At 44.4% G+C, this 24,409-nt stretch overlaps 2 protein-coding genes across 9 annotated transcripts in view; both read right to left on the reverse strand.

Moving 5' to 3' along the window:
- bmpr1ba (bone morphogenetic protein receptor, type IBa) overlaps positions 1 to 13,451 on the reverse strand; it is a 405,420-nt gene extending 391,969 nt beyond the window's left edge. Inside the window, exon 1 of the mRNA XM_055641394.1 lies at positions 13,045 to 13,451. The gene's annotated coding sequence lies outside the window, so the exon portion shown is untranslated. The remainder of the gene's footprint in view (positions 1 to 13,044) is intronic.
- A 7,684-nt stretch (positions 13,452 to 21,135) lies between these two features.
- The window catches only part of LOC129700757 (PDZ and LIM domain protein 5-like), a 214,609-nt gene continuing 211,335 nt past the window's right edge, over positions 21,136 to 24,409 (reverse strand). For all 8 annotated transcript variants that reach the window (XM_055641485.1, XM_055641479.1, XM_055641470.1 and 5 more), the window contains one exon: positions 21,136 to 23,406. In XM_055641485.1, the coding sequence (XP_055497460.1) occupies positions 23,317 to 23,406 (90 nt within the window). In that variant the 3' untranslated portion in view covers positions 21,136 to 23,316. The remainder of the gene's footprint in view (positions 23,407 to 24,409) is intronic.

Genomic DNA, 24,409 nt, shown 5'->3' on the forward strand with positions numbered 1-24,409 from the left:
ATAAATTTATATATCCCTCAGATATTGACTGTATTTTTAAAATTATTAATACACATATATATACACACATATACACATACATATTAAACACACACACACACGTAGAAAAGAACTGCAGATGCTGGTTTAAATCGAAGGTAGACACAAAATGCTGGAGTAACTCAGCGGGTCAGGCAGCATCTCTGGAGAGAAGGAACAGGTGACGTTTCGGGTCGAGACCTGTGGTGTGGGAGGGGTAAAACCAGTGGGAATTCACAGGCCGAGGAGCCGCTGAGCCCCCGGCCCTACACCAGGGATGAGCCCGGTATTCACACCGCCTTCATGCTGCTCCCTCTCTCCGCTCCCAGAACCGGACACTCCCGCCACATGGCGCCAGCCCATCGGGTAACTGGCGGACGTGGGGCGAGGGGGGGAGGTGCAATGTGAACCTTGGTCGGCTTCAACCCAAGTCGGTTACATAGAGGTCCGTTATTGGAAGTATATTATTGTATGCATAAATACAATCAAGTCAAACTCAAGTACAATAGGTAGAGCAAAGGGGAAGACACAGAGCAAAGAATATAGTTCTCAGCATTGTACCGCATCAGGTCCAGAGACCAATGTCCACAATGGGGTCGAGGTGAATCGGACAGTACCCTTGCTTATGGAAGGACTGTTCAGAAGCCTGACAACAGAGGGGAAGGATGAATGTATTCCTGACTCTGGTGCTATACGCTTTCAAGCTTTTGTACCTTTGTACTGATCATCTCCCCTCTCCTCTTTCAGTTCAGATGAAGGGTCTCAACTGGAAACGTTGACTGTCCATTTCCCTCCCCAGATGCAGCCTGGCCCGCTGAGTTTGCTGACGAGAGTGGGGAGAAGAAGGAGCGAAAGGGTGAGACGAGAAGATCGATGGGACTGGTGAATGAGGATTGAGGGGTGAGGGTCACTCAACACTGGGGGTGGGCAGATAGGTGCCGACCAGCGATCGCCCGTTCACTAGTTCTATCCTACACACCAGGGGCAATTTACAGAAGCCAATTAACCTACAAACCTGTACGTCTTTGGAGTGTGGGAGGAAACCGGAGAAAACCCTCAGGGTCACAGGGAGAACGTACAACAGGCAACACCAGCAGTCAGGATCGATCTTGGGTCTCTGGCGCTGACGGCAGCAACTCTACTGTTGCACCACAGTCTGTGGATGAAGATGCGAGGTGAAGATCACCTTACATTTCAGGATTGCTGCCATTTTCCATTGATTTACCCATACCCATCGCCAGGTATGACTGCAGCCTGGAGCTATACCTCATCCAGACAGCATGTGTGGCTAATTACTGCCAGTGCAATCATCCAACATCCTAGGTCGGCTCAATGGTGCAGCGGTAGAGTTGCTGCCTCTCAGCACCAGAGTCCCAGGCTCAATCCTGACTACGGGTGCTATCTGTGTGGAGTATGCACGTTCTCCCCATGATCGTGTGCGATTCCTCCCGGTGCTCTGGTTTCTTCCCACATCCTAAAGACATGTCGTGTGGAGTTCAGTTGGCTATGTCAACTGCCCCTAGTGTGCAGGTCATAGAACAAATGTGATCGATGGTCAGCGTGGACTTGGTGGACCTGTTCCCATGCTCCACCTCTAAACTAAACTAAACTCTTACTGGAAGTCTGCATTAAGAGCTATTCTCAGTTGCTTCTGTATAAACAGGACCCCACAGAAAGTAAAAATGCAGTTGCTTATTGCCAACTCTATGCAAATAAACATAATTGGAGATGATTTTTGCAAGTTTTACATCAGCCAAAACCCATTCCCCGGCCAACTTTGAGATGAAGTGTCAAACTGAGAAACCGAGAGTGAAAGAACAGAGGGATTATCCTCATTGCCCCCGGCCAACATTTATCCCTCAGTGTACCTCTGGCCATTGTGACCCAGCTGCAGTGGATATTTGCTCTGCACTTGTGGAGGCTTCTTACATTGACCACATTACGCTACTATGATCTTCTGTGGACTGTGTCTTTTAGTTGCACTACAGACTTTAATTTCCCACTGTGGTGGGTACCTATTAAGATAATTCCTTTATTGTCACAGAGTTATTTTGACACATTGCCCTTCATTTTTGTGCACATTGGCCTCAATTTCTGGCACATGGTTGACAAAAGCTCAGGATATGTACATCCATGTTAGAGTGAAGGGCAAGGCAGGCAAACGCAAGGAGGCTTGGGTGACGAGGTAAATTGAGGCATTGGTCAAGAATAAGACGGACACGTGGGACAGCTATCGGCAGCTGGGATCAAATCCATCCCTGGAGGAGTTTTGGGAACTAAGGAGTAAACTAAAAAGGAAATCAGAAGTGCAAAAAAGAGGCCAGGAGAAAGCTCTGGCAGATAGCAATAAGGACAATCCCAAGAGATATTATAAATATGTAAGGGGGGGAAAAGGGTAACTAGAGAGAGAGTGGGACCCCTCAAGAATCAAAGCGGTCACCTCTGTGTGGAGCCATAGGAGATGGGCAAGGTCCTCAATTAGTATTTCTCCTCTGCATTTATCAAGGAGAAATACAGGAGGATGGAGGAACTTGGGGCAGTCAATGGAAGCGTCTTGAGAGCAGTCAGTGTTACCGTCGGAGAGGTGCTGAAGATACTGTCGTGTATGAAGGTAGACAAATCTCCAGGGACTGATCAGATATATCCAAGGACATTGCGGGGAATTAGAGAGCAAATTGCAGGATCCCTGGTTGAAATTTACGAGTCGTCTTTAAACGCAGGAGAGGTGCAGGAAGGCTGGAGGGTGGCAAATGTTCCATGTCTTTGGAATGTGGGAGGAAAGCGGAGCACCCGGAGAAAACGCACGTGGTCACAGGGAGAAGGTGCAAACTCCGCACAGACAGCACCTGAGGTCAGGGTCGAACCCTGGATTCTAGCGGTGAGGCTGCGACTCTACCTCAGCATCACCCTGCCGCCCATCAGTGTGCTACTGCATTAAATGGAGCAAGCACGAATCTCATTGTTCGATTGCCTGTGCATATGACAATCACTCTTTACACTCGAGTAAACTGAAAAATGTGATGCGTTTCAACGCAAAATAAATGGATCACAAAATGGAACTTTGCAGATGCTTATTTTTCCTCTCTTATTCCTCAAAGTAAATGGTTTAGTAATAGAGCACAACTGATAATTGATGAATCACTCACACTATAAGGAACCTGCAGTGCTTTGGCACCTGACTGATGCAGTATATTAGCCTGTATGGCACATTCAATTAGTCCCAGGGTTACTATCCTGCTGGATTATCTGTCAGAGAACTCTCGAGGGACCGTTAAATCGATAGAGGGCTGCTGCTTCTGCTTACGAGTGATGACTCGGTTCGACGATTAGAGTTCTGTGGCAAAATTGTTTTAGTTTTAGAGATACGGTGTTCAGTTTTTAGAGATACTAGCGTTCACCCGTACACAGTGGAAAGACAATGCATGATCACAATAAGCCGTAGATAGTGTACAGATACAGGATAAAGAGAATAACATTTAATGCAAGATAAAGTCCAGTAAAGTCCGATTAAAAATAGTCCGCGGGTCTCCAGTGAGAAAGATAGTAGGTCAGGACTGCTCTCCAGTTGGTGGTAGGATGGTTCAGTTGCCTGATAACTGCTGGGAAGTAACTGTCTCAGAATCTGGAGGTGTGCGTTTTTACACTTCTGTTTGCCTGGTGGGAGAGGGGAGAAGAGAGAGTGCTTTCTGCTGCCATTTTATGAACTCTCGGGACATGCACTTGCATCCTCACACGTGGCCTGTCCTGTAGCCAGCACGGTAGCGTTGCAGCGCCAGGGGCCCGGATACAATCCTGACTACGGGCGCCGTCTGTGTGGAGTTTGCACGTTCTCCGCTTGACTGTGTGGTTTTCCTCCGGTTTCCTCCCACATTCCAAAGACAGGAGGGGTTTGGAGGTTAATTGGTTTAAGTAGAAATTGTGGATAGTCCCTAGTGTGTGGGATAGTGTTAGTGGATGTGGTGATCGCTGGTTGGCGTGAACTCAGTGGGGCGAAGGACCTGTTTCCACTGGCAGGTTTGAAGCTTAATTGGCTTCTTCGTATTGGACTGTGAAGGCATCGACTGTGTTAAAATCTTCCAACTCAGAAGTAAATCCAGCTGCCAGCATGCCGTGGGATCCTTGATAGCCATCTCAGGAGGCAGGTGAGATCTTGGCTTCATATCAGATGTGAAAAATTATAGGCTTTTGCACAACAATGTGCATTGAATACTGTATGTTCTTGCTAAATGAGGAGCATGACCCTTCGTTGAATACATTCCAGATACTTACAAAAAATTCACACAATGCAAGTCAGAATTAATGAAGGTAACCAAGTTACCTCCAGCAGGTACTATCACAATAGATCACGACTTTATACCTTGGGGTGCAGGAGGATGAGGGGTGATCTTATAGAGATGTACAAAATAATGAGTGGTATAGATCGGGTAGACGCACAGAGTCTCTTGCCCAGGGTAGAGGAATTGAGAAGAGGAGGACATAGGTTTAAGCTGAAGGGGGAAAGATTTAATAGGAACCCGAGGATAACTTATTTTTGCACAAAGGGTGAGGGGGGGGTGTATAGAATGATCTGCCGGAAGAGGTAGTTGAGGCAGGTACTGGAGAGAAGGCTGAACTGACCAGAGTATTTACCCAGAATGATGTATCAGCATTTTCGGAATTTTCTGCAACGTTTAAGAAGCATTTAGACAAGTACATGAATAGGATAGGTTTAGAATGATATGGGCCAAACGCAGGCAGATAGGTCTTGTGTAGATGGGGCATGTTGGTCGGCATGGGCAAGTTGGGCTGAAGGGCCTGTTTCCATGATGTATGACTATGCGGTTGCAATATTGCATAAAAAGACACAAAATGCTGGAGTAACTCAGAGGGTCAGGCGGCATCTCTGGGTCCAGACTCTACTTCAAATTCTGTGTATCTACCCTGAAGCATTGCTACTAAGTGATTAGACCGTGGCACTAATATTAATTTTTAATAAAATATAATCTTGATTCATGCAGACTGTAAAAGAAACATGTTACCTTACTAGCAGGAAAGGGTGCAGAGATGATTTACGAGGATGTTGCCAGGACTCATGTGACTGAGCTATAGGGAGAGGTTGAGCAGGCTACGACTTTATTCCTTGGAGCACAGGAGGATGAGGGGTGATCATTTTGAGGTGCACAAAATCATAAGGGGAATAGATAAGGTAAATGCACAGAATCTTGCCCAAAGTAAGGGAATCGAGAAACAGAGTACATAGGTTTAATGTGAGGTAGGAAAGATTTAATAGGAACCTGAGGGGCAACTTTTTGTTTTACACAAAAGGTGGACTGTGGAACGAGCTGCTGGAGGTGTTAGTTGAACCAGGTACAATCACACACATTTAAACAGGTACATGGATAGGACATGTTTAGAGGGATATTGGCCAAACTCAGGCAGGTGGGACGAGTGTTGATGGGGCATGATGATTGGTGTATGCAAGTTGGGCTGAATGGTCAGCTACCGTGCTGTATGACTATGACATATTAATCGTCTCCAACTCTTGCATACTGTTTCATACTTCTCTCTATCACTACTTCAGAGATCTTCCGAATACTCTGACAAATGTTCACCTTTTAAATCATGAGTGTACTGTGAGAAGATGCAAACATGGCTGCCATGAGAACATTGATTGCATTTTAACAAGCTGCCAAGTACTTTGAGTACCTTTAGGAGGAGAAGTTGCGATACAAACACAAGGACGATTTTCAGTAAAAGTTTCATTACTACCATCTTAACCATTTATTGTTTGAAATTAAGAAGGTAAATTTTGCAAATAAAACCAGAAATAAATACAAAACTGCATTTTTGAATAATTCAAATAAATAAATATACTTATATATTGCCTTACAGTATATATTTATGTTTATGACAGGGACAAACAAAAAATATCACCCAAGGTTTGCGTTTTTGTGATATCAGCCAACCACAGGCAGGTGGGCTAGTGTAGATTGGACATGTTGGTCGGTGTGGGCAAGTTGGGCCGAAGGGCCTGTTTCTATGCTGTATTATTCTATCTGACTATCATTCTTAAATAAAATTGATATCTGGAAATAATTTCAACATTTGTGCAGCTGTATTAAGATTTACAATTTGTCACTGATGAGACATTATTCAGTTTGTTAACCACTCAATGCCTGGTAGTTCCAGGAGAAGCCATTAATCTTACTTTATTCTCCTCCCTTCCAAGTATCTGTCAATTCCTTTCATTACCAGCCTCAGAAAAACAATAACCCGTTGAGTTAAATATTCATCACTCTTCCTTATTACAAAACATATTGTATTTAAAACTACTGATAGAAGTGTGCAGTTGAGTTACAATGGGGAGGCTAAATAACACATATCATCTTATTAAGAAATGGAGGCATATCGATGAGATGACGCAGGTCCACGATCGATTGTCCAGCACCCTTGGTTCTAAAGCATTTCTAGCTTATCTGTTTTACAGGCCCAATAGAGGTCATGGCCTCTGAGAGGAGTCCAACTCTACCGGCCCGTAAATTCGGCCTCAGAAGTCGGCTATGGGAATGGATCTGCTGGCTCCAGCCGGGCCAGAGTTCCAGAGCCCCGGCCACAGGGGGGATATTTGACCCACCGGTCGGCTGCGGAAGTCCTAATGAGGTTGAGATTGGCTGTCTCCCCTGGCCACGGTTCCAGGGGGACTTCCGTGCGGAATTTAAATTGCGCTCCCGTAATTATGTCTGGATTGAAGGAGGTGCCAGACCACCAGTTGCCAGAAAATCAGTGGTAGACCTGCACATTGATTGATTGAAAGATACAGCATGGAATCAGGCTTTTCGGCCCATCAAGTTCATAGATACATAGATACATAGACAATAGGTGCAGGAGTAGGCCAATCGGCCCTTCGAGCCAGCGCCGCCACTCAATGTGATCATGGCTGATCATCCACAATCAGTACCCCGTTCCTGCCTCCTCCCCATATCCCTTGATTCCGCTAGCTCTAAGAGCTCTATCTAACTCTTTGAATGCATCCAGTGAATCGGCTTCCACTGCCTTTTGAGGCAGAGAATTCCACAAATTCACAACTCTCTGGGTGAAAAAGATTTTCGTCACATTGAATGGTGGTGCTGGCTAGAAGGGCCGAACGGCCTACTCCTGTACCTATTGTCTATTGTCATCACAGTTCTAAATGGCCTACTCCTTATTCTTAAACTGTGGCCCCTGGTTCTGGACTCCCCAACATCGGGAACCTCACATTTATCCACATTATACAGCATCTGCTATGCATCTGCCCACTCACCCAACCTGTTAAAGACACTCTGCATCCTCCTAGCATCCTCTTCACAGTTCACACCCAGCTTTGCGTCATCTGCAAAGTTGCTAATGTTACTTTTAATTCATTCATCTAAATCATTAATGCATATTGTAAATAGCTGTGGTCCATCTCATCATCGATCGCCGGTTCTCACCAATTCCGTGTAATCCCTCTCACATCTAAAAGGGCCAATTAGCCTACAAAACCACACGTCTTTGGGATGTGGGAGGAAACCAGAACACCCAGAGGACGCCCGTGCAGTCACAGGGAGCACATGCCAACTCCACACTGAGAACACCCAGAGGACGGGATCGAACCTGGGGTCTCTGGCACTGTGGGCCAGCAGCTCTACCCACTGTGCCACTGTGCTGCCCTAGAGGAGCGCATACATGAAGAATTACTGCCACAGTACAGGGTATACAAGGTGAGGGATCGCATGCTCAAGAGAAATTGGACATCACCTACAAGGAAGCAACCCTGAGCCACGCAACACACCACACAGTCAACAAACACATATTATACAAAGCATCTAATCCTGTGAAATGTTGAATAAATTCATGCTGAATGCACAGACAAACAAACAGCGTCAAAGAAAAATAAAATCCATTCAATGGGAAATGCCATTTCCAAGAGTGAATGCATTTGCTGACAATTCTTCACAAAATGTAAACAATCCAGAGGCTTTAAACAAAATTCTAAAGCAAGTAAAATATTTGAGATTGTTCTCAATGTTAATTTCCGTAACCCAACTTTCTGAACCCCACTTTAGATTCCATTAATTAGGCTTTGCAATTCATGATAAATTTAAAGTTTCCTACGCAGAAGGTTGCTGAGGTTTTAATGCAAATTTCATATGCAAGATTTATCAGGAACCCATCAAGCTATGCCAAGCTCCGTTTGAAAAAGAATACATGATTATTACCGACGAGTTTGACCCACGTGTGTAGAAGGAAAATACTGGAGACCAAAATCTAGAAAGTGATTAGTCAATCTATGAAAGATGTGACTAATAGTGTACGTCAACTAAACTTACATGGTATAAGTCAATGTTGACTGATTGAATTGCATAAGGAAATCAAAGTCCCTGCAGACTAACAGAATGTCATGCATTTAAAAACAGTTCAATATGCAAAACACAAAACCTTTCCCGCGTATTATTCACAGGCAATTGTAATTAATAATCTATCAAAGGAATATCTATAACTTTCTATAACTGTCGGGGACAGTTTCATCCCAGCTGTTATAAGGCAACTGAACCATCCTATCACCAACCAGAGAGTGGTCATGATCTACCATCTATCTCATTGGAGACCGTCAGACTATCTTTAACCAGACTTTTCTGCACTTTATCTTGCACTAAACATTACTCCCTTTATCCTGTATTACGCTGTGGACGGCTTGATTGTAATCATATATAGTCTTTCTGCTGACTGGATAACACACAACAAAAAATGCTTTTCACTGCACCTCAGTACACATGACGATAAACTAAACTAAACTGAATATCTATGTACAAATAATACGTTCATCGTATTCACTTTTACTACATACATGACTGTTCAGTAGCTTACAACCCAATTGTATAAACTTTGAATTTCTAGTAAACCCCCACTACCAAGCTGCCCAAGCCACTTTTCTTTCCACTTTTCCCCCTCACTCCATCAGTCAGAAGAGAGGGTAAACACAAAATGCTGGAGTAACTCTGCGGGACAGGCAGCATCTCTGGAGAGAAGGAATTGGTGACGTTTTGGGTCAAGACCCTTCTTCAGACTGAAGAGAGGTCCCATTTTGAAATGTTGTCCATTCATACCCTCCACAGGTGCTACCAGAACCGCCGAATTACTTGAGCATATTGTGTTCTTTGCTTAAGATGCCAGCATCTGCAGTCTCTTGTGTCTCCAATTTTCAGTGTTTGTTAATGACTTATGTCAGTGCAGTGCAAGGGAGTGCAGTTTGTTGAAGATGCTGTCTTCAAGACATTAACCAAGTACCATCAAATATCCCTATATACATGGAGTTTCACTGTGAAGATCTCTTCATTATCACTTTGTCTATAGCCAACAATGGACCATTGTGGGCTCCATCTTTCTTGGTCATTGGTGCTGGCTCCGATTTGTCTTTTTCATACCTCTACTTTCACTCTCCTCTGACTCTCAGTCTGTAGAAGGGTCTTGACCCAAAACATCACCTACTCCTTTTATCCAGAAATGTTGCCTGACTCGCTGACTGACTCCAGCATTTCATGCCAACCCCATCTTGATTAATAGATTGAAAGTTACAGCACAGAAACAGGTTCCTCGATCCACAAAGTCCACACTGACCATTGTTCACCCGTTCACACTATCTTATCCCACTTCCTCATCCACTCCTTACACATCAGGGATAATATAGAGGCAACTGAACCTACAAACCCGCACATGTTTGGGATGTGAAGGTAAACCCTGAGCATCCAGAGGAAACATGCATTCACAGGGAAAATGTGTAAAGCACCCGAGATCAGGACCAAACGTGGCTCGCCGACGCCGTGAGGCAGCAGCTCTACCCGCTGCTTTCTCATCCACTCTCTACACACACAAGGGGCAATTTACAGTGGCCAATAGACCTACAAAACCTGCACGTCTTTAGGATGTGAGAGATAACTGGAGCACTCAGCACTGATCTACAGGGAGAGGTTGAGCAGGCTGGGACCTTATTGCTTGGAGCACAGGAGGATGAGGGATGATCGTAAGGGGATAGAGGTGTGTAAGATCGGATAAATGCACTGAGTCTTTTATCCAAAGTAGAAGAAATCGTCTGTGGAATAATGCAATGGTCAAAACTAAAGAGGACAGACTGTCGATTTTAAACTAAAAAACTATCGCCATCTGCAGAGCAGGGTTAAAAGACATGGCACAACCAAATGATCCCGGGTGAATCACTTTTAATCACAGTCCTAAGGAACACCACACCAGTTTGCGTACATTAATTAACAAATATTCAACTTGTGTGCACTAAGGCACTGACTAGGCCATATATATTACTCTTTGTTTTCAAAAAATAATTAACACATTCAAAATGAGTTGGAGCAATAAATATTTCCCGAAATGCTAGTTATCCAGAGGTTGAACAATGGGCCATTCACAACTCTTATTTCTTTTAACCACTCCCAACTCCTGACATTTTTGAAAGGATACAGTGCAAGGTATCGCAACCTATTTCAAGTATTTGAAGTATGATAAAAAAAAATAAGGAACGTCTTTATCAACAACCTGTTTTCCCATTGATAACACAGCTTTGGTCTTTTCATATTTATCGCTGACTAATTTCAACAAATAGGACACAAATTGCTATTAATGGACTGAATGATATTCTGCATTTAATTTAAATCACTCGTAGCCATGTGAAAGACACGAAATGCTGGAGTAACTCAGCGGGTCAGACAGCATGTCTGGGGAAAAGATGTGGGCGATGCTTTGGGTCGTAACATCACCCGTCCTTTTCCTTGCGAGATGCTTACTGATTTTGAAAAAAAAACAGCTTCTGCAGTTCCTTTCTACACATCTTGCCTGTGTGATTCTGACAATGATAGCCAGGGTACAACAATTTCTCACTGAATACTAACTTAGCCTGCCAGTTACCAATATCAGCTTTGATCTGTTCCCACCAATGCAACCAATACTAGCTTATTAGGTAAAACACGAGGCCCGACCTAGAACATCACCTATCCATGTTCTCCAGCGATACTGCCTGATCCGCTAAGTTATGCTCCAGCATTTTGTGTCTATCTTCCCATGGGTATGAGTTATTTAAATTAAATGTTGATCATCATTCCAGTAAGGGTGGTGAATCTGTGGAATTCATTGCCACGGACGGCTGTGGAGGCCAAGTCATTGGGCATTTTTAAGGTGGAGATCAGCAGATTCTTGATTCGTACGTGTGTCAGTGGTTATGGGGAGAAGGCAGGAGAATGGGGTTGAGAGAGAAAGATAGATCAGCCGTGATTGAATGATGGAATAGATTTGTTAGGGCGAATGGCCTAATTCTGCTCCTATGACATGAACATATTAACAGATCTACTCACTTGGAGGTGACGGCCAGTATCTATCCATATCATCCATCAGGTTTTATAGTTTACTTGTAAACCACTTTGAGTGATTAACAAGGATATTCAAGGAGAAAGATAGACACAAAAAGCTGGAGTAACTCAGTGGGACAGGCAGCATCTCTAGAGAGAAGGAACGGGTGGCATTTCGGGTCGAGACCCTTCTTCAGACTGGTTAGGGATAAGGGCAACAAGGGATATACATGGTGATGTGGGGAGATCAAGGATAAAGTCTAAAAAAGCGTCTCCACCTGAAACATCAGCTGTCCATTTCCTCCAGAGATGCTGCCCGACACACTGAGTTGCACGTAAATAGATTTATTTATTGCTCGTATTTATGTCGCTCTTCTAGGGAGATGCTAACTGCATTTCGTTATCTTTGTACTGTACACTGCACAATAACAATAAAGTTGAATCTGAATCTGAATCCAGGAATTTGTGACTACCTTTGGTATAAACCAGCATCTGCAGTTCCTTTTCATTACATTTTATCACAGGCTTTTACCCTGGTGAAGGGAGATTAGAATTAGATAAATATCCAGTCCTGGAACAAGTTGGAAAGGGTGCAGAGAAGATTTACGAGGATATTGCCAAGACTCGAGGGCCTGAGCTATAGGGAGAGGTAGAGCAGCCTATTCCTTGGAGCACAGGAGGATGAGGGGTGATCTTAATGAGGTATACAAAATCATGAGAGGAATAGATCGGCGAAACGCACAGTCTCGTGCCCAGAGTAGGAGAATCAAGGACCAGATGACATAGGTTTAAAGTGAGAGGCAAAAGAATTAATGGGAACCTGAGGGGTAACAAAGAGTGGTGGGTGTATGGAACGAGGTGCTGGAGGAGGTCCCATCGCAACGTTTACGATGCATTTAGACTGGTCCATGGAAGGACACGTTTAGAGAGATACGGGCCAAACGCAGGCAGATGGGGCTAGTGTAGAGGGGGCATGTTGGTCAGTGTGGGCCGAAGGGCCTGTTTCCACACTGGTACAATTCCCCTCAACCAGGGTGTGGGGTCAGATTGAACATCGCAGTATAGTTCCAACCAATGTTTTAATCCATCGAAAGGACGGCAGTAAATTTGGAGACTGGTGCATCAATGTACAGCCAAGAACGGCGAAAATATAGCAGCTTCTCATTGGAAAAGCCCAACAACTCGGGCGAGCAGGAGCCGAGCTGAACATCGCCCTCCCGAGTGAATGAAGCCGCACACTGCAATCGGTTTACCTTGTGTTCACCGTGGAACTTAAAATACTTCCCATTGTCTATTTCCCCCAAAGAAAACCCTGGCTTTCTCACGTAGTCTTTGCACATAATCTTCCAATAAAAAACAATTCCCCCATAACATTACTTTAATTATCTCCCGCTGCTCGCAAAGCAACAATGTCTTGGGAACAGTCTCAAACTTTCATTCAACAGAAATAAACCAACGTCTATAATTCATTACATTACAAATAAAATACATGTTCACATTCTCAATGCAAAATAGCAATCACATGAATCTAATTGCTGCTAATTTGATGGTAGTGCTTTGAATTGTTGCAAGATTTACTGAATGCAATTTACACAGTGATAGCCTTTCACTTTTTTGACATGTTTCAGGTACTTTCACGTTGCAAAGCTCCACATTGCTCCAACATTTTTGCACTTACCGCAAGGCAGTCTTTGCACTTTTCCAATGATTCTGTAACGCTTGTGCCTGGCGCTTGTCTCTCCCGCTTGCTCCGCTTCACGCTGGGATCGCGGGCAGGTTTGTTGCGCTGATGAGTTTCAAAGCTCGCCCCCTCTCTTCGCCGCTTTCTCAGCTCCGCCAGCCAGGCTTCGGGACGCACTCAGCACCAGGCGCAACTTCGGCAAACCACCCGCACCTCCAGCAGCCGAACCCGCTTCGGCAATCTCCGGCAACGCCGAGGCGACACCTCTCGCTCGTTTCCCTTCACTTCGGCAATCTCCGGCAACAGAGCCCTATTGGGTCAAGTCAACTCTTGCTTCCCCCACCCTTGTCGTCGTACGAGTTTCACTGCCGTCCTGTGGAGTTTCAATGTGTAGGAAAGAACTGCAGATGCTGGTTTAAATCGATAGGGTAGATACAAAATGCTGGAGTAACTCAGAGGGACAGGCAGCATCTCTGGAGAGAAGGAATGGGGGACATTTCGGGTTGAGACCCTTTTTCAGACCTGTTGAATTTCAGTGTCTGTATAATCTCCTAGCTCACAGTGGACCATCTCCAAGAGGGGAGAAGAGGATGGCTGGGGTGAGGCTGCTCCTTGCTCTCCCAATTGGCCTCTGCAGTCAACCATCTAAATAGCATTACAATGATTACATTCCAGACATATCATAGCTTGATAATTATTCTGACTAAGTGTCCCAGAGCCAGAATTTTAACATAGAACTGTACAGAAAGTTCATGTTCATATCATAGGAGCATATTTAAGCCATTCAGCCCATCGAGTCTACGCCACCATTTTATCATGCCTGATCTATCTTCCCCTCTCAACCCCATTCTTCTGCCTTCTCCCCATAATGTTTGACACCCTTACTAATGAAGAAGCTATAAAAATACCCATTGACTTGGCCTCCACTGTCGTCTGTGGCAATGAATGCCAGATTCACCACCCTCTGACTAAAGAAATTACACCTCATCTCCTTCCTGAAGGTATGCCCTTTTATTCTGAAAATGTTGGAGAAATTCTGGAGAATGGAGATACTGCCTGACCCACTCAATTACTCCAGCACTTTGTCGTTTTGGTAAACCAGCATCTGCGCTTCCTTATTTCTGCATACAACAGTACAGCACAGGAACATACCCTTTGGCCCACAATGGCCATGCTGAATATAATGCCAAATTAAATTAATCTCCTCTGCCTACATGTGATCAATCTCCCTCCATTCCTGAATATCCATGTGCCTATCCAAAAGAATCTTCAACTTCACTATCGTATCTGCCTCCAACACCCCTGTGCTTAGGTAAGGCAATACTTTGCTGAACTGCGTGCAAAAAAATAATTCCACCATACGTCTGTAGTGCAGGTGATGATAAAGAATCACTGACCGTATTCAAACCCATTATTGTTGCAAAGTATTCACTCACGTATAATCAGCAAATACCATTGGAATGTCATCCTGACAGTCGATAAAGAGTGGAAGAGGCTCAGTGTGGAAACAAAGAACTGCAGGTGCTGGGTTATACCAAAGATAGACAAAAAATGGCTGGAGTAACTCAGCGGGTCAAGCAGCATCTCTGGAAAGGAAGGATGGGTGACATTTCCGGTCAGGACCTATCCTCCATCTGAAGGTCCAAAAATGCTGCCTGACTTGCTGAATTACTACAGCACTTTGTGTCGTCCTTTAGTGAAAGAGGCTTGCCGTGTTCAGGCAGTAAGTTGTAACTAGACTGAGTTGGTCATGTTTGAGGTAGTGCGTGTGCCCGGCTACAGGAAGGATGCTATTACCTTGGAAAGGATGCAGAAGAGATTCACCAGGATGCAGGCTTGAGTTATAGGGCAGGATTGGATAGGCTGGGATGTTTCTCTTTGGTGTGCAGGAGTTTAAGAGGTGTCATTAGTACACAAGGTCACGGATAAAGGGAAATATGGGGAGAGGAAAGTGTTGAATGAGAGATTGATTTTCGATAAGGGAACTGGAGGAGCTGTTTTACAAAAAAAAGACACAAAATGGTGGAGTAACTAAATAGCAGCAGCATAGCAGTTGCAGAATATAGTAAACTCAGTTTAGAAAGTGTGAAGAAGGGTCCTGATCCGAAATGTCACATATCCATGTACTCTCGGGATGCTGCCTGACCCGTTGAGATACTTGTGTCTTTCCTTGGTAAACCAGTTCCTTGTTTCTACATAAGCATGGGGGAGGGACTTTAAAACCCGGAAGTGTATTCCCTCACTCATTATCTGCCAGACCCTGGAAGGGTCTGCAGCCCAATTGTTTGCCTCGCTTTTTTCTTTAATTTTGTGTTCACAAAATGAATTTTGGTTGTCGGGTGGCTACAGCCAAATTGTTTGCCTTGGCTTGGCTTTTAAAATCGTTGCAACAGTTGGCTGCCAGCCCAAGAATCCATTTGGCCCACAATGTCTATACTAGCCCTCTGAAAACCAGTACCTTCGGCCCGCCACACCCATACTAGCGCAACAGAAAGCCCCCACCCCTCCACTGGCAGGCAATATTGGAATTGGTGGAGAGGCGGAATATTGCGTTGGTGACCAGCCATCCCATGTGATGCTGGGACCCAACGGGTCCCACTTAGTCTAGTATGACTATATGAATATATTTATAAATGGAAGAGTGTACCACCTCCAAAACTACCCACCTGACCTGACCATCTGTGTAGCACCTAATATCTCACCTGTGGCAAAGACTGATGGTCTCACATGGGTGTTATTAGCTACCGCAGGTCCCATTGAAGTGGGAGAGGTGTAAGTCATTCTCCTCCCTCATCCTTAACTGAGAAGATGGGGACAGGCAATGAGGTTGATGAGGCTTTTTGAGCTCCTGCACTGTATGGATTATTGATCGCATATTAAGTGATATAGAAATAGCTCTCAAAGTTGGCACCGCACTACGTATGAATCAGCGTTTCATTTCCGAACACTATAACTTCAAGAGCCCATTTCTCAGGAGCGCCGGAGTTTGAGGGGAGACCTGATGGAAGTCTAAATAGATAATTATGAGAGGCCTAGATAGGGTCAAAACCTTTTCTCCCTGGGTGGAAATGTCCAAGACTAGAAGATTAGAGGGCAGATCTTTAAGGTGAGAGGGGCAAAGAAGATGCACTGGGCAATTGTTTACAGAGTGGGCGGTGTGTGCCTGGAACGTGCTGCTAGGGGTGGTGGTGGAGGCAGATACAATAGTGGCATGGAATATATTTATAAATGGAAGAGTGTACAAACCTGACCTGACCTGTGTAGACCTAATACTCACTGTGGCAAAGACTGATGGTCTCACATGGGTGTTATTAGCTACCGCAGGTCCCATTGAAGTGGGAGAGGTGTAAGTCATTCTCCTCCCTCATCCTTAACTGAGAAGATGGGGACAGGCAATGAGGTTGATGAGGCTTTTTGAGCTCCTGCACTGTATGGATTATTGATCGCATATTAAGTGATATAGAAATAGCTCTCAAAGTTGGCACCGCACTACGTATGAATCAGCGTTTCATTTCCGAACACTATAACTTCAAGAGCCCATTTCTCAGGAGCGCCGGAGTTTGAGGGGAGACCTGATGGAAGTCTAAATAGATAATTATGAGAGGCCTAGATAGGGTCAAAACCTTTTCTCCCTGGGTGGAAATGTCCAAGACTAGAAGATTAGAGGGCAGATCTTTAAGGTGAGAGGGGCAAAGAAGATGCACTGGGCAATTGTTTACAGAGTGGGCGGTGTGTGCCTGGAACGTGCTGCTAGGGGTGGTGGTGGAGGCAGATACAATAGTGGCATTTTAGAGACTTTTAGGAAGACACATGGATAGGCAGGAAATAGAGGGATATGGGTCACATGCAGTGCAGGCTGAGTAGTTTAACTTGGCATCACGTTGAGCACAGGCATTGTGGGCTTGAAGGGCCTGATCCTGTCTTGTGCTGTTCTATGTCCTACTTCACCTGTGGCAAGTTTGAAGGGCCCACATTGGTTACATCAGCTAACTCATTAGTTTAGTGTTTGGAGGGACTGCACAGTTGGTACAGTGGTAGAGTTGCTGCCTCACAGCACCAGAGACACAACCTCGATCCCGACTACGGGCTCTGTCTGTACAAAGTTTATATGTTCTCCCTGTGACCGCGTGGGTTTTCTCTGGGTGCTCCTGTTTCCTCCCACACTCCAAAGACGGGCGGGTTTGTAGTTTTATGGCTTTGGTAGAGATTGTAAGTTGTCCCTAGTGTGTAGGATAATGCTAGTGCACATGGTGATCGCTGGTTGGCACGGACTCAGTGGGCCGAAGGGCCTGCTTCCACACTGTATCTCTAAAGTCTAAACTCAAGACCACAGAAAAGGGAGAGTAGCAAGTCATCTTCGACCCTGAGCGTTGACTGAGAAGACGGGGCCAGTGAAGCAGTGAAGTTGCGAGGGGTTTTGAGTTCTTGCGCTGTATGGATCATTGATCTCACATTAAGTGATAAAGAAGTTGCTCTCACTGTTGGCACTGCACTGCTTATAAATCAGCTTTTCATTCCGAACACTATAACTTCATGAGACAATGATGAACCAGCTTGTTGTTTTATCTAAAGGGTATCACAACCAACTGAAATTTCACAAAGACAAGAATTTCCTTCTCCTCATCAAAGATCACCCAGGTTTTCTCCGGGTGCTCCGGTTCCCATCCACATTCCAAATAATGCAGGTTTGTAGGTCAATTAGCTTCTGCAAATTGTTCCCAGCCTGTAGGATAGAACCAGTGTATCATTTTCTCCGGGTGCTCCAGTTTCCTCTCATACTCCAAAGATGTACAGGTTTGTAGGTTCATCGCTGGTCGGTGTGGACTTGATCCAGCATCAACTGTTCCTTGTTGTTACATTTTGAATGTCTTCGACTCGGTCTTCACTTGGGAGTTGATGTCACAGTGCATCTTTGTTTCCTGTTGGGGAACTTCTAAGGCACGCACCAGAAACGTTGTCTGTCCGATCCCTCCACAGATGCTGCCTGACCCACAGAGCTTCTCCAGCACCTCGTGCCTTGATCAAGGTTCCAACATCTGTCATACCTCGTGCCTCAGGAACAGTGGCGCAGCGGTAGAATTGCTGCCTTACAGCGCCAGAGACCCGGGTTCGATCCTGACTACAGGCTGTTGCCTGTACAGAGTTTGTACGTTCTCCCTGTGACCGTGTGGGTTTTCCCCAGGTGTTCTGGTTTCCTCCCACATGCCAAAGACATACAGGTTTGTAGGTTTATTGGCTTCTGTAAATTGTCCCTAGTGTGTAGGATAGAACCAGTGTATGGGTCGACAGGCTCGCTGGGCGGAAGGGTCTGTTTCCACACTGTATCTCTAAACCAGTGGTTCCCAACGTGGGGCGTACGCCCCCCCCCCCCCCCCCCCCCGGACACTTATTATTTTTTTATTCAAATCGTTTGCTATGTCACTCTTCAAGGGAGATGCTAAATGCATTTCGTTGTCTCTGTACTGTACACTGACAATGACAATTAAAATTGAATCTGAATCTGAATCGGATTTGATTTTTAAGGGGGGCAATTGAACGCGACTGAGGAGGTCTGGGTCCAAATTTTCGATTTTTATTTTTTTGGATTTTCCATCAGGGAAACATATCATTATTATTATTTTAATACCACCTAATGTTTTTTTCTTTTTTTTTAACAATTTTTTAGTAATTTCTTGCTCAGAACTTTAACTGTCTTTTGTTTATTTCATTTTTCTTTTTCATGGATGCCATGTTCTTTTGAAGCTTGTTTAAACCAAGGTATTGGCGTTTTAAGCTTCTTCAGCTGAAACGGAGTTCACTTTTTAAATGATAAGAATTATATATCACCACATGGGGGAGGCATCAGGATTTTAGAGGTGATTAGGTGGGGCATGGCCAAAAAAAGGTTGGGAACCACTGCTCTAAACTAACCTTCCTCCATGCAATCCTTGTTTTTATGGTTAGCTTTTCAATAATAATTTGAAATCAATAAACCAAATATAAACTCCACAGAGGTCGTGCTGTAATTTGAACGTGTTTCTGTATTATAGAGGTCTCAGTAACATAATCACAGTAATATTATAGTCATTTATTGGAATGAGAAATAAAAGATTTGAAAAAAAGAAAAAAAAAGAAAATGCAAACAATGGTTTTCAAGAATGACAAAACAAATTTATTGATGAGAAACTGTCCTTTGATTATATTTTTGTTACAATCTATTGTTCATTGGAAGCATATCAACAATCAAGCATTTCAGTTCAAAATTATTCTCAACATACATATGTAGAAAATAGCCATGCATAAATTGGTTAAATGCAAGCTGGTTTGCTTACATGGCCAGTGAATTAATTTTAAGCAAGAGTTGCATTAAAGCCTTAGAATAATTTCAGATATATTTAGAAAGCACTGCAAACTGTGAGGGTGGTGGGGTGATTACACTATCTCCATCTTTGGTGGAAGGACTCACGTTGATGAAATGGCAAAAGGCAGAAAGCCGGCAGAACTCTGTGCTCATAATCAAGGCTTTGGCTCGTTTGCAAATGTACCACAGGATGGATTAGAAACATTCAGACTGCTAGCGGAGATTCGACTGGGAAATCAAACCATTTCCCCTGCAAACACAGCACCAGTCCACCAGTCCCCAGGTTAAATACAAAGTGTATGTGCAAATTGAATGAGCAAAACGCAAAGCGCTGGAGTAGCTCAGCTAAAGGGTCTACCAAAATATCACCGCACATGCTGAGTTACTCCAGCACTTTGTGTTTTGCTCAAGACTCCAGAATCTGCAGTTCCTTGTGTCTGCAAATTATATGAACCCACTTGCAAACTGCGCTTGTAGAAGGGTCCCGACCAGAATAATCAACTATCCATGTTCTCCAGAGATGCTGCCTGAGCCAGAGAGTTACTCCAGTACTTTGTGTCTTTTTATTTGTAAACCAGCATCTGCAGTTCCTTGTCTCTGCAAAATGCGCTTGCTGTTCACAAGCCTCTTCAACTGGGTAGGGGGAGGGGTGGAGGGGGTGCAAGGAAGGAGGGAGAAAATCATGGGGCTCTCAGTACATTTCATATTCACAAATCTCCCATATTGCAGCCGGGTGAAAGGAAGGCGGCAAAAAGTAATGCAGAGTCCAGTCCCAATTCAAACCGCTCTCTATAAGTGCTCTCACAAAAAAAACCCGGAACAGTAGTTGGTCAGTACAAACAATTTAGTTTAGTTTTTATTTAGTTTAGTTTACAGATACAGCATGGAAACAGGCCCTTCGGCCCACCAAGTCCACGCCGATCAACAATCACCATGTACACTAGCACTATCCTACACACTAAGGACAATTTACAATCTCTACTGAAGCCAATTAACCTACAAGCCTGTACGTCTTTGGAGTGTGGAAGGGAACCGGAGTCACCATGTGATCACAGGGAAATCCAAACTCTATACAGACAGCACCCGTAGTCAGGATTGAACCTGGGTCTCTGGCGCTGTTAGGAAGCAACTCTACCGCTGCGCCACCATGCTGCCCCTTCTCAAATAGCAAAAGCTTCTAACTATGGTGACCTCTGTTCTCGACTGACATTCAAGCCAATCGTTCCCTGCTGGCGCCCTCTGGCTTACAGAGCGGGTGTAACATCTGTGGTGCAAGTGTATGGATGCATTGATTCAGGCCAGCGTGCACTCTAGCAGTTTTCAAATCAGACTCCAGACAACCTTTAATGAAGCATGATTTGGTTAATAATTTGACTATTTCCTTTGCTTATAATTACCTCCAAATGCTCTGTCTGCCCGTGAAATCCTTCAGGATGTGATTTAACACACGTTGGCACTTGAGTGACACAGTGCATGATTAATGAGAAGGACACAAAGTGCTGGAGTAACTCAGTGGGTCAGGAGAACATAGATAGGTGACATTTCAGGTCGGGACTCCTCTTCAGTCCCAACCTGAAACATAATCTATCCATGTTCTAGAGATGCTGCCTGACCCGCTGAGTTACTCTAGCATTCTGTGTCCTTTTGTGTATTAACCAGCATCTGCTGTTTCATGTTTCGGCATGATTTATGAGATTTCTCAAGCAGTGACTGACATCAAAATCTCTTATTTTGACTCTTCCTCTCTCTTTTTTTTTTCTCTCTCTCTCTCTTCCCCTTTCCACCCACGCCGACCTTACACACATATACATCTCAAAAGTACAACAAAAAAGTCTTACCAATCTTAAGTTTCAAACTCAGCCCTTTGTGTCGTCAGATCGACACAAAAAGTCAAGACCATTCTTCGAAACGTCACCTGTTCCTTCTCTCCAGAGATGCTGTCTGACCCGCTGAGTTACTCCAGCTTTTATCCAGTGTCTACCTTCGGTTGAAACCTGCATTTGCAGTTCTTTCCTACACCTTTGTGCCCTCACTGTGTAGTGGTCTGTTTTGTTATCCTATTCCCTAATAAATAATAATTGAACAATCTAATCCACTAGCCCAAACTACCATGAGATTTATCCATCCAAAATAAATGAAGGGGGGGGGGGAGGCCGTCGAGATCGAAGGGGAGAACAGGCAGGGGACTGCCTGCTGCCACATGCGGCAGTACGCAGAAGATAAGATTGATCGATGAACTTTGGTAACTTTGTCTGCATCAGAAACATAGTGACTCTTGTGTACTGCCTAGGTGAGGTCTGCTGTGTGATTTTGCTGGGTTGTATGCAAAACACTGTACCTCAGTCATGTGACCATAAAGTATCATTGACTCATAGAAGAAGGGTCTCAACCCGAAACGTCACCCATTCCTTCTTTCCAGAGATGCTGCCTGTCCCGCTGAGTTACTCCAGCTTTTTGTGTCTATCTTTGACCCATTGAATCATTGACATTGAGATGAGCGAAAATAATCTTCATTCTGGAGTAAATTGTGTGGCTGTGCTATCCTCATGGCTGAGAAAGTAGATTAAGGAAAATACCATCCCTGGTGTTTTCAAAATCTTTGCAAAACATTCAATGTATCTAAAGAATATTGAATGCAGAGACATTGTTTTAAAGTAACGATAGTCAAAGATACCATCACAACACAAAGTGCTGGGGGAACTCAGAGGGTCAGGCAGCATCTGTGAAGGGAATGGATAGGGTTTGATAGGCAGATGGGTGAAGTAAATGAGTAAGGTCCCCCCCCTACTATAATTAGTCACTTCCTCCACCCATCTGCCTATCAACCCCACCTCACCTATCACTTGCCAATCTTTTCCCTGCACGCACCTCTCTTCCCCAGCTTCCTCCCGCCTACTCCAACCAGTCTGAAGAAATGTCACCTATCCACGTTCGTCAGAGATGCTGCCTGACCCGTTGAGTTCCTCCTGCACTTTGTGTTTTGCTCAAGATTCCAACACCTGCAGTTCCATGTGTCTCCGTGTGATACCAACAAGCTGGGTTTGACCTAAAACAACAATGCCATACCACCTTATTGGATCTGAGTTTGCATTTGTCTAAAAAAAAATGTGCAGCAGCATAAACTACTGAATATTAGCAAGATAAAGAACGCAGAACATTACAGCATAGGAACAGGTCCTTCGGCACACAATATCATTCCTTAACATCTGCCTGTGCATAATCCATATCCCTCCTTAGCCCCGTTCCCACCATTATTCAACTCCCAGCTGAGCAAGCCGAATCAGAGAAGGGAATATTTCCAATCTGATCACTGAGAGAAAATGGGAATTAATCTAGAAGGAAGTTTTTATGTAAAAATGCAGAACTGCAGGGGAAACTATGACTGCTCCATTGAAGCAAGTGCTCCAATTTGTTCATAGGTTCTAGGAGCAGAATTAGGCCATTCGGCCCACCAAGTCTACTCCGCCATTCAATCATGGCTAATCTAACTTTACATCTACATAGATGTTAATTCCCAATCAGAAGTATAGTGTGATCACACTACCTAAATTACTACATTATTCGAGCAAGCAGGGAATGTTTTTTGAGTGCTGTGCCTTTTAAGAAACCTTGCTCCTTTAAAGATGCTGTTCTGCAACGTCACTAAAAGATTCCCAATAAAATATTCCAGGTAAGTGTATTCCAATGTCTTTCTGAAATGTGACCACACCACTAGATATTTTAGCAAAGGATCTAAGTAGAGTCCCAAACCAAACGATATTCAGACACCTTATATACCAATCCCCCCCCCCCCCCCCCCCCTTCAAACCCAATAACTAATCATGGGTTTGCTGTCTTATACTAGAAGAAAAATTAAACAAATTATTTGTTTGTCTTCAACTCTTCCAAATGTTCTCTTTACTCCACCGCTTCATGGCAGCTCGTCGAGTTTAGATGTTCACAGTGTGAGCGTGTTTCTTGCACAATAACTTCTCCTTTTTCGAGAAGAAGGTTTGACCTTCTAAATTTGCACAGCAGACCTGGAACACACAAAAGAAAAACTAAAGTGTCTCTACGGTGGGAACAATTACTGATATATAGAATTAAAAAGCAAAAATATCTGAAAAACACATCAGGGTGACACAGCGATAGAACTGCAGCTTCGAAGCACCAAAGACCCGGGTTCGATCCTGACTACGGGTACTCTCTGTATGGAGTTAGTATGTTCTCCCCGTGACCATGTGGGTTGTCTCCGGGTGCTTGGGTTTGCTCCCACACTCCAAAGATGTAGTGGTGGGACCGCTGGGCTCCGCAGGGTGTTGAATGTATCCTCAATAAGGATTGTATCATAATTGTATAATAGTTTATTATGGATATATGTTTGTATTGTATTTATGGTGGTGGGTTCTGGCTTGTTTTATTGTAGTGTAAATATTATTTTTTAATAATTGAATACATTTTTTGATTTAAATTTAAAAAAAAAATAAATAAAAAAAAGATGTAGTGGTTGTAAGTTAATTGGCTTTGGTAAAAATTGTAAATTATCCCTAGGGTGTAGGATAGTGTTAGCGTGCGGGGATCGCTGGTCGCTGCACACCGGATTCAGATTCAGATTCAGATTCAATTTTAATTGTCATTGTCAGTGTACAGTACAGAGACAACGAAATGCATTTAGCATCTCCCTTGAAGAGCGACATAGCAAACGATTTGAATAATAAAAAAAAATAATAAGGGGGGGGGGGGGTGTCCGGGGGGGGGGGGGGGGGGGGGTGGGGGGGGGGGGGGGGGGGGGGGGGGTGTTGGCAGTCACCGAGGTACGTTGTTTAGTAGAGTGACAGCCGCCGGAAAGAAGCTGTTCCTCGACCTGCTGGTTCGGCAACGGAGAGACCTGTAGCGCCTCCCGGATGGTAGGAGGGTAAACAGTCCATGGTTGGGGTGAGAGCAGTCCTTGGCGATGCTGAGCGCCCTCCGCAGACAGCGCTTGCTTTGGACAGACTCAATGGAGGGGAGCGTGGAACCCGTGATGCGTTGGGCAATTTTCAC

Source organism: Leucoraja erinacea, chromosome 1 (assembly GCF_028641065.1).
Source record: "Leucoraja erinacea ecotype New England chromosome 1, Leri_hhj_1, whole genome shotgun sequence".
Lineage (NCBI taxonomy): Eukaryota > Metazoa > Chordata > Chondrichthyes > Rajiformes > Rajidae > Leucoraja > Leucoraja erinaceus.